The sequence below is a fragment of the Protopterus annectens genome, chromosome 4.part0 (assembly GCF_019279795.1).
Source record: "Protopterus annectens isolate FY-2018-M chromosome 4.part0, PAN1.0, whole genome shotgun sequence".
NCBI classification, from domain to species: domain Eukaryota; kingdom Metazoa; phylum Chordata; order Ceratodontiformes; family Protopteridae; genus Protopterus; species Protopterus annectens.
Genome location: NC_056733.1, coordinates 1,496,455,414 through 1,496,472,840, shown reverse-complemented (window position 1 = coordinate 1,496,472,840; position 17,427 = coordinate 1,496,455,414). Strand labels below are relative to the sequence as shown.

The window sequence follows — 17,427 nt, the reverse complement described above, 5'->3', positions numbered from 1 at the left end:
CTGTGGCTTTCATGGATCGACGGTTGGCTTGTGATTTCCTTAGCTGGACAGATAACTTCCCTTTGGGGAAAAAGTTTCCATTTTCTTATTTTTTACCAATGTTTTATTACTTTCCTCTTCAGGAAAGTTATTATAAAGCTAGGAGTGTTGTGTTTTAATGGATCATCTCAAGACTGTAACGTACATTTAAATGAACTCATTGTTTCTGTCACTTTAAAAGTAGTGTTAACTAACTGATAAAATGTTTTATGTGGAGAAATTGTGGGTTTTTTTCCATTGTGGGTCTGCCATGGTGTTTGAAGGTGCTTTTAATTCTAATTTATTTCTGCCAAAAAAAAAGTAACTTTTATGGACTGGTAGTTTTACTGGCATCTGTTTCTTGTTTTCCAAAGGACAGAGGCACCATTTTTGGTTTGACCATGGAACAGATTGTCAGTCCCATGGTCAGTCCTTCTTCCAGCCACAAAATGAAAAAGCTAAGCAAACAGCATTTGCCACCACAGCAGGCTAGGAATTTGCCTCTGTTGCAGGTGGGTGACTCTGCTGTGGCCATTTGTTGTACCTCAGACACTCATCTTTTAGCCCAGATCCCTCTGATGCACCACATACAGCCACTATGGACAAGGGGTTGTCTACATCTTCTGCAGCTGTTATGGTCCCCTCAGTGGGCAAGGGAGAGCCACTCTTGTCAGTCCTGGGAAAGGGGACATGGAAGGCTTCCCTGTTGGGTTCAAATGCTGTGCCCATCCTTGGATATTCTCCAACCATTAGTAACATGGTTAGACTCCATTTTCCTGTCAAAAAGAAACAGAAAACCAAGCATGTATCTACTCCACCTCAAACTGATTTGGATATGAGTAAATCGCTATGGCATAGGGTTTGATTCAGGCTACTGATCTTTCTTGTAGAGTAGTTTTGGGGAAAAGAAAGACAGATACCTCCTTTCCTGAAGAGATTCATGATTCTGAATCTGAACAGGAAGTTGCAGGGGCAGATTCAGGGTTTTGTCCTCAGATTTCTGATTCAGACTCAGCGAAGAGCTCACTTTCTGATTCTCCTGTGGATGGCTCTCTTTCTTTAAGACTATTGCTAGAATGTCCTAGTGCTTTCAGTGGTAGAACACTGAGGTTTCTCAGTCCCTCAGAAAATACTTCAAGTTGTTACAGATGGAGTTTCCAGAACCTACACCCATTCCTCTTTTTCTGTCTGCTTTAAAGGATGTGTGTCTTATTGCCTACATTTTCCCTGATAGTCAGCCAACTGTCCCTAAAAAGGCAGATAGGATGTATAAAGTTCCTCAGTATTTTAAATTTGTGTACTCCATTCCCAAACCTGACCCAGCAGCTATAGTCTTAATTGACTCCTCTGCTGCTAAGCACTTAGTTAACTCCAAACCTACTGTATCTGATATTGTCCCTTTCATTCCTCCTCATGGTTGGGTCATGGATACAACCCTCAGATCCAACTCGGCCACATTCTTACAGATTAGGTTCTAAGTCTCAAGCTCCTCCCTCTTCCCATAATGCTCTGTCCTCTGCATAACCTCCTCAGATCTCATTTGCTGCCAGCAGTGACAGATGTGGTTTCTGGAGTCTCATGCCTTCTGCTGTTAGTGGGAATCTTTCAGTAATCTTTCAGCCTTCAATAACCAGATAAGTCATTTTTCTTTGATTCCTTCCAGTTCCTCCCCTTCCTTAGCGGTGCAAATTTAGTAGTTCTTCCCCTTCCTACCCTTTCTCTCCTTGTTCTGCTGTTGATCTTTGCCTGCAATTTTCTCTCCTCTCTCTCTCTCTCTCTCTCTCTCTCTATCTGCCGTTGGTTGTACTTGTTAAAAAAATAAATAGCCTTAGATATTTAGATAGTTAGGCATTTAGATTTATATTTTGGTATTTAGCTCAGTGCTTCTTTCCTTCCTTGAGTGAGTGTGGTTGTTGTTCAAGGTACCCTTACTATTGCTTTTTTTTTTTCTGGTGGACTCATGTTGTGTTTTCTTTCCTCCCAACAATGTTGGATAAACCTGCAGGATTTAAATGGTGTTCAGAATGCAGGCACAAAAAACTCCATTCTGATGCATGCAACAGATGCATTTATTGTCTTGGACCTGAACATTTGTAGTCAGCGTACTCCATTTGCAAGGTAAGGGTCTTTTACTTGCTTCTTCAGATAGCACTCCAGGGGCTGAAACCCCCCTCCAAGAGTGTGGCGGGGTCCTCTGACTCAAAGAAACACCCTCACAAGTCCTCAAGGATGTTGTTGGAGCCACCCTCATAATTTTCAAGACCTTCAGATCTGACAGGGTCAGATCTGAGACCAAACTCGGCACTAATGGATCCAAAACACTTTTCTAATCCGAGCAATGTCATTCAGTCATTCATGTAGCCATTTCTCCTGAAGTTTCGACTTCCACTTCAGATCCAAGAGCAAGGGGCTGAACCCCGAACTTAGGCATGGGAACTGTATCTCCCTCTGGATTTCTGCAGACACCCATAAGACATTCTAGGCCACCATCAATAGCCTCTTCCAGGTCTTCTAGGAGTCTTTCAGAGGTTGATGTGGACAGGATGATAAGGAAAATCCTCAAGACTCAGATCCAGTTGGGGGGTTTTGTCTGCTCTGTCCCCTCTAGGATCTGTGACCATTTCCTTGCCAGAGCAGTCTCCTTCTCCAATCCGTCCCTCAGTATCAGAGTCCCAGGATCATAGCCAGCAGAGAGACCCAGGGTCAGATCTGAGGAGCTGCCCTTCCTCTACTCCGACTGTCACCCTGACTTCCTCTGCCCCAGTTTCATTGGACTGCAGTAGGTCTTGGATCTGTGATGTCCCCATCAGATATGGGCAGAGGGGCTGCCCTCCAACCCTGTTGGATCCATCTCTTTCTCCCGGTGCTTCTGTGCTGGACAGTTCGGGTCTGGTTCTACCTGGAATCCACAGATTGGGGGACCCTACCCTTTCTTCTTCAGTTGCCTCGGCTCCCGTGGAATTGGGGAGAGATTCTCTATGTCTGTTGGCTTTCCAAGTTGTAGAAAGAGCCTTCTCCAGTCATAGGGATCCGGTCTGTCTGAGCTATGACCATCCCTGTTGACCCCCCCCCCTTGGATCAGAGAACTGAGCCTATCATGCCTAGCCAGAGTCAGCCTGAGCCTGTCTAGACTTGTCTTCAAACTCTTTCTCTAGAGGGAATCCCCTCTTCTTTTGAGACCTCCCCTGAACATAAGAAGATGTGCAAGAGGAGGCATATCAACTCCCTCTTGGAATCCGTTACTTAGGACATGGACTTTGATGAAGGGAAAGGATCACCATGGTCACCACCTGAGAACATCTCCTTTGGAGACATTTTAGAGATCTTGAGGCAAAGAGGTAATTGGTCAGGTGACCTACTTCCTTGGAAGAGTCCATGTTTTTGGAGCCTTTCAGAATGGGCCCATCTACATCCTGGGTGATCTCCCTGGTGGATGAGCTTATGGATTTGGTGTCCTGATGGTCCTGGAAGGAGCTGGACATGATCAAACTGATTTCAAAATGACCAGATAAGTTCTTGTCCCCGCTAAGGACAGACCGTAGTGGACCAAGGGTATTCCAGTTGATGCCATGGTTGTGGCAGCAGCTACCAAGAAGGAGCTAGCTGAACAGAGCTCCACTGTCCAGCTGCTGAACAGGAAGTCCAGAGCAATGGACGGGTTTGGTAAGCCTGTTTATGCCTCGGACACTTTCTTGCTGAGAGCGTTAAACTACCTGGCACAATGTACTCAATTGCAGAGGGATCTGGTTAAGGAAGTCTCAGACTCTCTAGCAGAGACCCTGTCAGTAGAAGACTTCAGGATAGTTTCACCCAGAGTGGAAAATCTCTCTTCCTTGTCCAATTCTTCCATGATGTTTATCTTCCATTCCAAGGAGGGTGCATCACAGGCAGCCAGCTCAGGCGTTACTATTAAAAGACATGCCTGGATGAGGTTTTATCATTTTGCAGAACCCTTTAAGGTGTCCTTTGTGAATGCCCTGTTTGATGGCTCCTCTCTATTCGGGCCATCCGTTAAAAAGACCTGACTCCGCAGTGAGCAAGAAGGGAAGACCTTGTCTGCCATCAGGTTGAGGTTTTCAATCCTTCAGTGCACCTTTTCTAGAAATCAGCATAATGACAAGAAAATAATTAATTGGAGCTTCTTTGGACACATCAAATCAGATTGCAGCTCTCCCCTTGGCCATGTCCACCAGCAAAACTGATACTTCAGGCTCTTGGATCTATGGCAGCTGCCACCCCCATAGTCCCATTAGCAAAGTTTTTTATGTGAGTGCTTCAATGGACCTTGGCTGCTCAATGGTCTGTTCTCTACCAGCCTCTGTCTGCTGCTATCAATGGACTTTGGCTTCTCAATGGTTTATTCTCTACCAGCCTCTATCTGCTCCTAACAAGTTGACTTCGGTTTGCAGAAAACATCTCCAGTGGTGGCACTTGTTGGATGATCTGAGAATTGGCAGACCATTCCTTCTTCCTCCCCCCTCAGTCACAATGACCACAAATGCTTCCCTGTTGGGGTGAGGGGTGGGGGGTGGGGCATTTCAAGGGAAGGATGGTCGAAGGCATGTGGTCATACATAGAGGCTAGATTGCATATCACTGTTCTGGAGATGAGAGCAGTTCTTCTCATGCTACAAGCCTTTCAGGACATTCTCCCTCTAAGATCTATTGTGATCCACACAGAAAACATGTCAGTGGTCAGGTACATCAACAAATATGGAGGAACCCTCTCTTACCCCTTGTGCAGAGAGGCCATGAGGGTTTCAGAAAGGGTGATGTCTTCAGACCACTTTCTACTTGCAACTCACATACCGAGGAAGTCCAACTTTCTTGCAGACAAACTCACCTGGTCCATCCTGACCCTTTATGAGTGGTTCCTCAATCAATCAGTAGCAGACCTGAACTTCAGCCATTGGGGCCAACCCTGTTGCAATCTACTTGCATCCTTCCAGAACAACAAGTGCAGCAGCTACTTTGCTCTGATCCCCCCTTCAGAGGAGTCCTCGAGGGATGCTCTGGTTCATGATTGGTCCCCCACTCTCCTCTGTGCTTATCCCCCTCTACCCTTGATTCCCAAATTTTTACAGAAAGCAAAACAGCTGAAGACCTCAGTAATCCTCATTGCTCTGTACCAGCTTTAGCAGATTTGGTTCCCCCTTCTCTGGTCTCACCTGAGGCATCATCCATGGATTCTGGAACCCAAACAAGACCTCCTTCTTCACCTGTTAGAAGGTTTTCATCCCAGTTTCCTCTCCCTCAAACTGAACACTTGTTTTCTCCACTTCCAGTAATTGTACAAAGGTTCAGGCTTGTCTCCCCTATCCAAGATATTATACTAGCTTCCCAGAAACCACCTACCAAAAAAGTTTATAGGAGTAAATGGCAGAGATTTGTTTTCTGGGACTCCAAAGAGAACACTGACCCCTTTTAAGCTCCAATCTCAGCCATTTGCTCCTACCTTAAGTCTCTTTTCAGAGAAGGAGCCAGTTTTTCTGTGATCAAACTTCAATTAGCTGCCATTTTGAACTTCCATCTGAGAAATATTTTTGGCTCTGCTGATACTTCCAAATTATGTAAGGCCTTCTTAAAGGGAATCTTTCTCCTCAGGCCTCCAGTTAAAGACCCTTCTCTGCCATGGGATCTTACTGTTGTCCTACAAGGCCTAACTCAGAAACCTTTTGAACCAGCTGGTGATTGTGACTTGAAATTTCTTTCTTGGAAGACAGTCTTCCTTATCGCTATTACTTCAGCAAAAGGGGTCTCAGAAATCCAGGTGCCTAAGCCTCCTTACATCAGTTTCCATAGAAATAGAGTGTCCCTTTGTACTAATCCTTCTTTCATGCCCATGGTAGCCACAGAATCTAACCTCAAGTCAGTCCATTCAGTTGCCAGTTTTCTTTCCAAATTTCTCTAATGGGGGAACATATGTTGCATTTGCTTGATGTTCATAGGCAGATACACTTTTCCTTCATAGAACAAAATATTGTTGAAAATCAGATCAACTGTTTACATCCTTTTTGCTGAGCTGCCTTGGTAAGGTGGTGTCTAAAGTAACTCTTGCCAAATGGATAACAGACTGTATTTCTTTCATTTATGCCAAAAGCGGACAATACTTGCCTCGTCCTCCTAAGGCTCATTCAGCTAGGTCTATGTTCACATCATCTGCCTTTTCTTCCAGGGCTTCAATAGACGATATTTGTGCTGTAGCCACCTGGTCAATAGCTCATACCTTTATTACACATTACAAACTGGACATTGTTTCCCTGACCAGGGCTTCCTTTGGTTCACAGTGCTCCAGCATATCCTTCCTTGAGGCCACCCAGGAGTTGTATAGCTGGGAACTCTGACCCAACCATGAGGAGAAATGAAAGGGACAAACTCAGATGTATACGTTATGTATTTACCATACCTTGGCATCTGTGTTGTCCTCTTTCATTCCTCCTCACCTTCCCTCCCAGCCATCCCCCTACCCAGTGCTCTAGAAGACCTATGGGAGAGCTGTTCAGGAACCTGGTGTTCCTGGTTTGAGCCTCTGGTTTCTTAATTCTTTCTATCTCTCTATGCATTATCAGGGATTTAGGCAGCAAATTCAATCTGAGGAGGTTATGCAGATGACAGCATTATAGGAAGAGGGAGGAGCTCAAGACTTGTATCCTAATCTGTCAGAATGCAGCCGAGTCAGATCCGAGGGTCGGATCCATGACCCAGCTGTGAGTAGGAATGAAGGACAACAACACAGATGCCAAGTTATAGTAAGTACATGACATATAATTCTAATAAGGATGGGAAAATTCTGGATAGGTATGGTGAAAAAGTGTGTACTTCTGCAACTTTGAATTTCACAATTTTAAATTATCAGGCTCATATGTTAAAGTTTATTCTAACATATTTTGAAAGTATGAGGAATGTTTTGTTGACAGTTTTTTCTTGTGAAGAAAAATCTGCTTTAAATAACTTAGTTTATTCTGTTGCACAGGTCACTACTCACTGGCAGTAATGTGTGCATGACTATTATACTTCTTCCAGGGCTATCGCTACTGGTATGTTTTAAGGACATTTGCTTGGCTGCATTCTCAGAACCAAGAATTGAGATTTTAAATTCTCTCTTGGACAGAGATTTGGTGTTTAGCCCCTGTGCTGGAGATGTAATCAAAATGTGTGATGAAAGGGGTAGACTAATCCAGGGAATCTCTAAGATTTTTAGCCCTCCTTTTTACAAATTGTCTAAGGGATTATCTTTTTCTTCAACCAATTTTGAAAAAAAAAAAAAGAATAAACTGTCTCGACAGAATTCAGATAAACAGACATTTAAGAAGACATGGCAAGGAGGTTAAGGAAATTACAAAAAGAAATCTCAAATGTCCCAAAACCAAGAATACTCCAACAAGTCTGAATGACTATGCAAGAGACTTTGTGACCCGCTCCAACTCTTGCCTTTGTCTCGTCCAGAAAGTCTGAATCTCCATTTTTCTCTTTGGCAAAATGAGTTCTGAAAATCATTCATCAAGGTTACAGATGGAAGTAGAAGTACATTTCTCCTTTCCAGGGGTTCATTCCTCATCCTGCAGATCAGACTATTTTCCACCTGTTCTTTACAAGGAGTGATTGAACCAGGTCCTCCTTCACAGGTGGGAAGGTGTTTTAGTCAGTGATGTTCCTAGTATCACCAAAGAAAGAAAGAAAATGCTTGAAGACCAGTTCTGGATCTTTCATTCCTAAACCTGTTTGTATTACTGTCAAAATTCAAAATGATGTCACTTCACAACCTTTTGACTCTTCTTCCTCTTTCAAGTTTCCTGGTAACAATAGACTTAAAAGATGTTTATCATCACATCCTTATTCAACCAGACTTCAGATGTTTCTTAAAGTTTTGTGTGTATGGATGACATTGTTTCCCTGCCTTAGCCTCTGGATATCTACTGCATCAAGAGTGGTCACAAAGTGTCTAGCTCCAGTTATTGCTCATTACATGCTACAGGGTATCCATATTTTTCTGTATTTAGATGATTTGCTTGTCTTTGCAGAGTCTTTTTCAAAATGTCAGGAATCTCTGTCTCTTGGGGTAGAGATCTCTTGCACAAGCTGGGATTCCAAAAGAACATACAAAAGTATTTATTGACTCCCTCACACAGGGTTGTGTTCCTGGGATGTCAACTAAACACCTCAGTTCAAAGAGAATTTATTTAGATATTTTTCTAAGGCTTTCCACTCATGCTTCAGTAACTGCAAGGGAATACCCCAGGAGTTTGGGTCTCATGGCATCTATGATTCTCATGATACCCCTGGCAAGACTCCACATGAGAAGGATACAGTATTTAAAATCTCTTTGATCCCAGCATCAACACCATTTATCTTTTCAGATCCCAGTAATGGAGTTTGTCAGAAGCAAAATTACTTAGTGGAGACAACAGATATCCTTAAATCCACGTATCCCCTTCTCCCTCCCTGCTCCAAAATAGTCAGTCACCACAGATGCTTCAAAATTTGCTTGGGGAGTAGTTTCAGGAGAGATAAAAATGTAGGGGGTGTAGTTTATTTTCTAAGTCTACACAGTAGTTATTTTGAAGTTGTAGATAAATTTTCTTGTACTCATCAATAAGGTCAATGATATGCCTTTTTTTCTCTACATGAGACTCAAAAAAACATACTCTTTTTATCAATAAAACCAATCCTTAGCTGGATTAAGGCTCCTGTATAGATACTTGTAATCGGCTCAAACCCCCTCTAGAACACTGGCCAAACTAATAAACATCAGAGATGGCCCAAACTATATAGCTGAATTAAAATATAAAGGGAAACCTCTATACAGAAATTATGACATTGTTAATTCCTTCACAGAAATCTTTAGTGATATTTAAATCTTTACTTTGAACTCCCGAATAGTGATCTTCATAAAATTCATAAATCAGTAAGTCTCTTTTCCACTGCTGATAACTATAAACTAAATCTCACAAATCTTCTATTTTCCCATTAAAACCCCATAAACACCTGGAATCCTACTTCCCCCTGTCTGACATATCTGTTAAATATATAATCAAATATCTAGGAATAAACTTTATGCACACACATAAGGATTTAATGAAAGCTAACTTGAGTAGAGTCTGGGAACAAATCAACAATGACCTATCCAGATGGAAAATATCAATTTATCCTTACTGTCAAAAACTGCTATTGTTAAAATGAACATTCTCCTCAGGATATTATTTCATCTAAACTCCATAAACTTAAATATACCCCAAAATGCTTTCAATAAAATGGAAACCACCATCTTAAAATTCCTCTGGTTCCCTAAATCAACCAGAATCTCTTATAAAAAATTAATACTCCCAAAAGAAAACAGTGGATTGAGACTCCCCAATTTTAGTCTTTACTATAATATAATAAATGCAAGCCATTTAATCCAAATTGTGAACCATGAACCATTGGTTGATACATGGACCCCAATCTGGGTCAAAATCTGGTGCAAGTATATACAATCACTCAAATTAAACCCTCACTCTATCCCTTATTTAATGCTTGACAGTGAATACAAATCTAAAATTCTAAATACATTAAAAAATAACATTAATATCTTCAAGCATTGCTACATTCTATTAATCTACAGGATACTCTCCTTGTTCTCCAACCAATTCACCTAAACCCAAATATAAAAATTAATAATAAAATGATAGACCTGTCTAGCCTTTCCATAATTAAAAATGCCACGGTATGGCATTTTTACCATTATAAGAACTTTGCTGCTGTTAAAGAACTTTTTGAGGCCCCAAGTAGATACAACACCATTTGAAGACATCTTAATTTATTAATAAAACAAAAATTCGCAAACACCAAAGTAAGTGAACAAGGCATAACTCTAGCACAATCAATTATCAAAACCCTTTCCCTTAGGAACAAAATGATATCTCATGCCTACAAGCTCTTAATAAACATCAAATATTAACTTTCGCTCTTGTACTCCAAATACTGGGATGACATTCAAGGTGAAATTTCTACTGAGTCCAAATATGAAGCTATTCGGAATACCCTTACTCTATCCCCATTCAAGAATTTGATTTATACCCAACTTATGATCAATAATAAGTCCTACAATACTCCTGCGGTTCTATTAAAATTTGGGTACAACAAAAACTTAACATGTCCTTTTTGTTCCCTCCAGCATGTAGATTTACTCCACATCTTTTGGAATTGCAAAAATATACATAAATTATGGTGCTCTCTTAGAGCTCAAATGGAAACAAATGGGGGTACGAGAAGACCACCTTTTCCTAGCAAACCACAATCCTGAATATTATTCCTAAACCTATAGCAGGTGTTCGGAGACACATCTTAATAACTGTGTGTGCTCTTTTCAAATACTTTATAGCTAAGAACTGGGCAAATCCCTCAGTAATCTCTTGGAAGAATTTTAAACTATGGAAATTAAGTATATATCCGTACATAAATCTTGCTCTAGCAGTAAAAAGAAAAAAGACTGTTTCCAGAAATACTGGTGCAGTCTCTTTCACTTAATTCAATCAAAGTAATTGTCATACAACAATCACTACTATTAACAAAATCTGTGAAGACCTTTGTGTTCATACTTTTCAGTCCTATAACAAATAAATGCTGATGATACTTTATAGTCAAGCACACTAGTATGATGTCCCTCTACACATTTGTTAAGGCATCCAAGTTGTAAACAGTTGTACATATTGTGAATAGTGTTCTCTCACAATATACCCCCTTTTTTCTTCTTTATTCTTACTGATAAATCAAACTTACATTCTTTCCTCTAACCATCACTAATTCTCCTGTTAAATATGGACAAATTATATATTTTCTTATATCACATTAGTTTCTTATAAGGGGGGGAGGGGTTCTCTTCACTACTTTCTATCCCTAAGGTTCATGTTTTTGATATAGCTACCCTGGGTTTAGGATAGAAGTTATTCCTTTATCACCTTTTATTTTTATTTTATTTTTATTTTATTTTCTATTGCCTTGCTATGATAGAATATGTCTGCTTGTTACATGGTTGCAATCCTTTTGTATGGCAAGACTGATAATTGTATATAATATATTATGTTGTGTCTTGGTATGTTTCTGTTTTTTCTGTTATAAATCTTGCAAAACTAACAAAAATTATATTTGAAAAAAAAATAAATATAATTATTACATTGTCTTATCATAGGGAACATGCCTAATAAGATAACATAATAATTGGGACCACTTAAATTACCAATAAAATTTAAGCTAAATATTAAAAAAATGTAGGGAGTGTGGGAAACCAAGGACATATACAAGCACATAAATATCAAGGAGATGCTTACCCTGATCAAGGCACTCAATACTCTGAACCATCATCAGTCCCCAGGACATCTTTAAGTGGTTACAGACAATATCACATTGATGTGGTACATCGACAAGCAAGGGGGAACTAGGTTGTACCCCCTTTGCAGACTAGTCATGTTTGCTTGGGATATAGCTTCACAGAACAATATCACTCTACAGGCATCCTACATTCCATCAGAGCAAAACTGTGTGGCAGACATACTGAGCAGGAAGAGGGCAAACCCTAATGAATGGAAACTAGGTCAAGAGGTCTTCAAAGATCTAATCCCTGTAAGAGGAATTCCTCAAATAGAACTATTTGCCTTCTCTGTGAACAATCATCTGGCAACATTCTACTCCAGGACTCAATGCAAGTAGGTCTGGAAGACAGATGTCTTTTCTTTTCTTTTCTTTGAACATGTATGCCTTTCCACCAATATCCAGGGTACTTCTAAAGATTCAGAAGGAATCCCCCAAGATCATTGTGATGACTCCCTTCTGGCCCAGGCAACCATAGTTCTCCCTTCTTTTAGAAGTGGCCAGGGGCAATTACCACAAACTTCCTCACATAATGGATTTACTCACACAATAACAGGGGGGTTTGACATACCCTGACATCAGTCATCTTCAGCTGACTGTCTGGATGATAGGGTTTTAATTCCATTTAACTTGTTTTCTGAAGATGTGCAGCATGTACTAACTGAGGCATGAAAGCCTGCTAATAGAAATTCATATATTAACAAATGGAAATGGTTTTCTAGTTGGTGCCAACAACATAACCATCACTAATTCAGGGCTAGTTGTTCACTGGTTTTACAATATTTGTGTGAGTCACTATCCTATGGCCTTTCTTATTCCTCTATCAAGGTTTATTTATTGGCCATTTCATCATGTCTGCCAATATATCCTCCTCTTTCGAAGCAGTCACATGTCAAAATGTTCTTGAAAGGGGTTTTGCATAATAGGCCTCTTGTAAACTGATGTCCTCCTCCTTGGGATCTTAATTTTGTGTTAGAAAAATGAATAGTTGCTTCATCTGAACCAGCTAATTTAGCTGATTTGAGGTTCTTAACACGGAAAACAGTTTTACTGATTGCTTTGACCTCTGCAAGAAGGGTATCTGATTTGCAAGTTTCTTATGGTGAGTCAACCTCATTTTCCACACGGACAGGATTTCTTTGAGAACTAATCTTTCTTTTAAGCTAAAGTGGTATCTGGGTTTACTTTAAGCCAAACTGTCCATCTCTCTGATTTCTTTCCTGAGCTTAAAAATGAAGGCGAAAGGATTCACCATAACCTTGGATATCCACAGACAACTCAGGTACTATCTTGACAGAGCTAAATCTTTCAGATCTTTAGATCAGTTGTTCATTTCTTGTGAATGTAAGATGAAGGGGAAAGCCTGTGTCAAATCAGATTATTTCCAATTGGTTGTCTAAGGCTTTTAAACTTTAATTGCTATGACAAATCTATTCCAGGCAGGATCAATGCCCACTCTACAAAAACCATGGCTTCTTCCATGGCTTTTTGGAAAGGGCTGGATTCTAAAAGTATTCTAGAAGATGTTATTTGGTCCTCTGTACATTTACATACTACTGTAACCTTGATTTCTTGTCTAGGTCTAGATCATGCTTTGCTAGGACCATTTTACAGGGGCTCCTGCACCCTTTGCTTTCCACTTCCCAGTTATAGTAAGATGTACACCCAGAATTCATCTAACAGCAGGTTGAGGAATATTTAGAGTACCTGTCACACATACTGCCTAAGAAAGATGTATTATAATGTCTTCTTGTCTGGTCCTGTTCTGCTGTTGGAGCATAGTGACCCATGCACCTGTGGTATTATTCCTTCACAAGTATACTGTCTTGGCAAAGGGTTAAACTGGTGTATCTCCAAATGTCTGAGGAACTATGAATGACAGAATGCCGGAATATGGCTAGAAGGTGTCTGAAATTAATGGTAGATGAGGGGATAAAGAATGAAAACTAAAAAAATAGTATGTACAGTGTGACTGCAGAAAATGTCTTCCTTTGTCTATCTTTTGCTTTATAGAGTAAACCAGGTTTCATTTATCTCCCTGCCTTTATTCAACTTTTTTGTGTGTTTTCCTTTCTCAAGTCTACTCACCGTCAGCCTCTCCTTCACTGACTGACTGACTGTGCTACTCTTTTTCCAGTCCCACAGCCATTTGGCTAGTGGTACAGGCAAGATATGGCCAGAAGATAGGCTATCATCCATGGGAGTTATATATTTTAATCCCTGACCCTTCACTGGTGGTATGGATATGCACTGCCAGCTAGCCCAGAGGTTTGCTTTTAAATGTATGCCAGATTTGGCTAGAGAAGTAACTGTTTGGCACACTGACTGTACATGAGATCTCAATTTATACTGCTTTAGTTATCTGTATATTAGAGGAAGGCTATGTCTGCCTTACAGTGCATTCAACCAGTAAGTGACAATGCAGACTTAGAACTGGACTACCAATGTGGTTCCACAATTTCATCAATCAACCCATGTCTGTAAATATTATTCTAGTATCCAGAACCTGTGTAAACAGTTTCTATCACATTCCATACCTTCCTTAAGAATTCGTAAGCATAGACATATTATGAAATCTTAATTAACTTCCTTTAAAAGGCACATAGAGTCCTGAGTCAGCATAGAAGTTTAATGTGCCAGAGTATGCATACTGTAATAGCCTGTGGATGTGTACGTAGCACCTGTATCACCTGTGAATCTATATCAGTTGGAGAATCTTGAAAAGACTATGCTTAGGCCTTTAGCCATGACTATATACTGTCATTTCCCTGGCCAGCCTAGTCTACACTGTCATTATGTGCCACATATCATGACTGCTATAGCCTGCCCTCATCTTTTTCCATATTTATCTTAACTCTTCTCTCAGGTCCAAAGAAAAGTTTGAACACAACAAGTGAAAGGGAATGTAGTTTTGTTAGCTGCATCTGATCAATTTATGCAACAAAGACTATTTCAGTAGAGATATTCTTAAGTCATTTTAAGTCATTACTTAGGCCATGCTTTAATTAAAACCTGCCTGCTTTTATTAGCATTAATATATTCACTATTTTAAAAGTTCATAGTCTTAATATTAATAGTATATTACTATGTTTTGCACAGTAGCTTAGTTTTACTGTTTTCTTTTTGTTTTTTTTTTTAACCAGTACAAGTTTTGTTTTCAGAATGCATTCTTGTGGACTGCCACCACACCATAGCCAAATGTACTGGACCTGATATTTCCCACAACAGCTGTATTTTTGTGTCTCAGGTCACTGAGTAGGCAATTGATCACCATTTCAAAGTAAGATTCACCAAACTTGCTTCAGCAAAGGGAATTTGATAAAAACAGTCTCCCAGTCTATTTAACTGAACATCGTTTTGATAAAAAGTGAAAAATAAGTTCTCCTTTTTGCATTCTCATGTGAAACGTGTGTGTGTGTGTGTGTGTGTGTGTGTGTGTGTGTGTGTGTGTGTGTGTGTGTGTGTGTGTGTGTGTGGGTGTGTGTGTGGGTGTGCGGCACGCGCGTGTTTGTCCCACCAGTTCTTTGAAACTGCTGCAATGGAAGAAATGTATTCTCCATTCCTATATGCAGTGAAATTTGAGCTGATTATATATAGCAGGGAGTAAAAGGGGCAGAGAAACCATAATGCTCACAAATCACTCATTTCTGGTGTTTTACAATATTAATATTCTGCCAGTTGACTACTGATGTCTTAGTTTTGCTGAAGTGAATTTTGATGGCTCTTGTTTTATCAAAACAAACCGCCACCCATTTTTGTCATTCTTAATGTCATTTACCAATATAGTTGGTAAAATTAAACTTGATTTTTTTTATTTTACATGAATATTAGCCAGAATATTTTTGGTGTTATTAACTAGATAAACATACAAGGCATAAGTGTCTCTTTCTACAATGACACCGGGGTAAAAATCAAACAATAAATATTTGGAAACTGGAAAAATTAAATTAGAAGCTCATAGCCTTAATATCCTACATCAGACTGCTCTTAATGTGTTATTTCAATGCCCAGATGGTATAAAATTAACGCAGTTAAAAACTAGCAGACTGAATTCCATATTTTACACAATTTTTTCTGTGTTTTATTTTAGGCTGCAAGAAACTGTTTAGTAGGAGAACATAATATAGTGAAGATTTCTGACTTTGGGATGTCTAGGTAAGTTTTAATACAGATCATCTGTAGTGTCAGAATCCCAAGCCTCTTGCCTAACATTAACTAAACTGCTGTATAAAGTATCCTTTGCTAGTATGCATATTTACATTTATGACTCAAAGGTAGTTTCTGCTTTAGTTTGTTACCTTTTCCTCACTCTATATTATAAGCAATTGATTTTTACTTCATGAACAATAATTCTGTAGACTGTTGTTGTGTTTGCTGAAAAAATTACAATTATTTTTCCAGGAATATAATTTAGCAAAATGTCATGCCACTGCAAAAAAAAAAATTACAAATGACAAACTCATGTTGCATGTTGGGGCCCCTAAATATTTCATGCAAGATGAGACTCCATGAGTACCACACTTTCTTATAGCCAACAAGCTATGAAAATTGCCACATCTCAGGGAAAAGAACCATTGTTGTGATGTAGCATGTTTAGAGAACCTTGATTCAGCATACCAGACTGCACTTGATGAAATATCATCTGAAGAAAAGTTCAACTAACAATAAAAACTACTGTCTGTATTATATGCATTTACATTAAATATTAATATTTATTGACGCAAATCCTTCTATTGTAACTGGATTTTTTTTTTTTTTTTTTTTAGTATCGTACTTATTTTTATTCTTGCAAAGCCATGGAAGAAAATGACCAGTTGTGGTCCACTTAGTCACAAAACTAATAAATAAGCATAAAAGTAAAAATCATTATATGTTACAGTGACATGAAAGCAGTTCACAGTAATCTGTATTAATTTTGTTAAAACAGCATTATATGAACAGAACCCTTTATTTATCTAGTATGATTCTACTAGATAATTAATTAATAATGAAAGATCACTAGACAGATTTTATTATTAATGATTACTCTTGTGGTTAAACAGTCAAGAAGATGTAACTATTTATTCTCTGTTATTTATGGAGCTAGATCACATAAGTAGTTTAGAAAGGAAACTGACTTTAGTCAAGCTTGTTATTGAAAATGCATTCTATCTGACACGGTAAGTAAAATGATAAGCAATCACATGTAGAAGAGAGTTAGTGATAGTCATATATTAGAAGAGAGTGAGTGACAGTCATACCTCTCAACTGTCCAGATTTTAGCCTTATATTTTTGGTGTGTCCCACATAACATTTGTGGTTTTCTAGCAAATCACTGAGAATTGAAGTCAGCAAATAATGACATGCATTTGAGTTTCAAACTTCATATCCTTCAGAAAAATGCATGGTAACACAAGTCCTGTTATTCTAGCAACTTTGCAAGTTTATAATATTCAAACTCTGTTCCTATTTTTGGGCCTTTGTTTCCCCCCACCCCCCAATTATTTTAGGCTTTGTCCAGATTTCTTGTGCTAAGTGGTTGAGAGGTATGGTGACATACACACATATATATATATATATATATATATATATATATAGATATAGATATATATATATATATATATATATATCATGGGTCCTGATGGACTGATTGTAAAAAAGAACCATGAGCCTGACAACTAAAGCATACTGAGCTACTTAATTGTAACATAACACCTAAAATAATACCTGAGATGAAGACGCAGACTTGTTCTGTGTAGCTGACCATATTTTACATAGTGTCACAATCATTATTAGAATTGGAGTTGCACCAGAAGAACTGTGTGGTTGGAGCAGGTTCATTTAAGTCAGTGTCATGTGTCTTTTTATTAATATCCAGTTAAAAAAGAAATGAAAGAAAAAATGTTCCTAGATAACTACCTATAGAATATGGCTGTACAGCTATATTCTAAGTTATTGTACATCATGCAAGCAATATTGCCCTCCATGGTGGGTGTTACAAGGAAATAAACTACCCTAGGTGCTGTGAGTCCATTATTTCCTTAAAGTACAGTCCCATAAGGGTATTATTGTGCTGAGAAAATAA

The 17,427-nt window shown here is 39.1% G+C and overlaps 1 protein-coding gene across 1 annotated transcript in view; it reads left to right on the top strand.

The window, feature by feature from the left end:
- ITK (IL2 inducible T cell kinase) overlaps positions 1-17,427 on the top strand; it is a 1,334,312-nt gene that overhangs the window by 1,252,526 nt on the left and 64,359 nt on the right. The window contains exon 14 of the mRNA XM_044069337.1: positions 15,454-15,518. Coding sequence (XP_043925272.1) covers positions 15,454-15,518 — 65 coding nt within the window. The remainder of the gene's footprint in view (positions 1-15,453; positions 15,519-17,427) is intronic.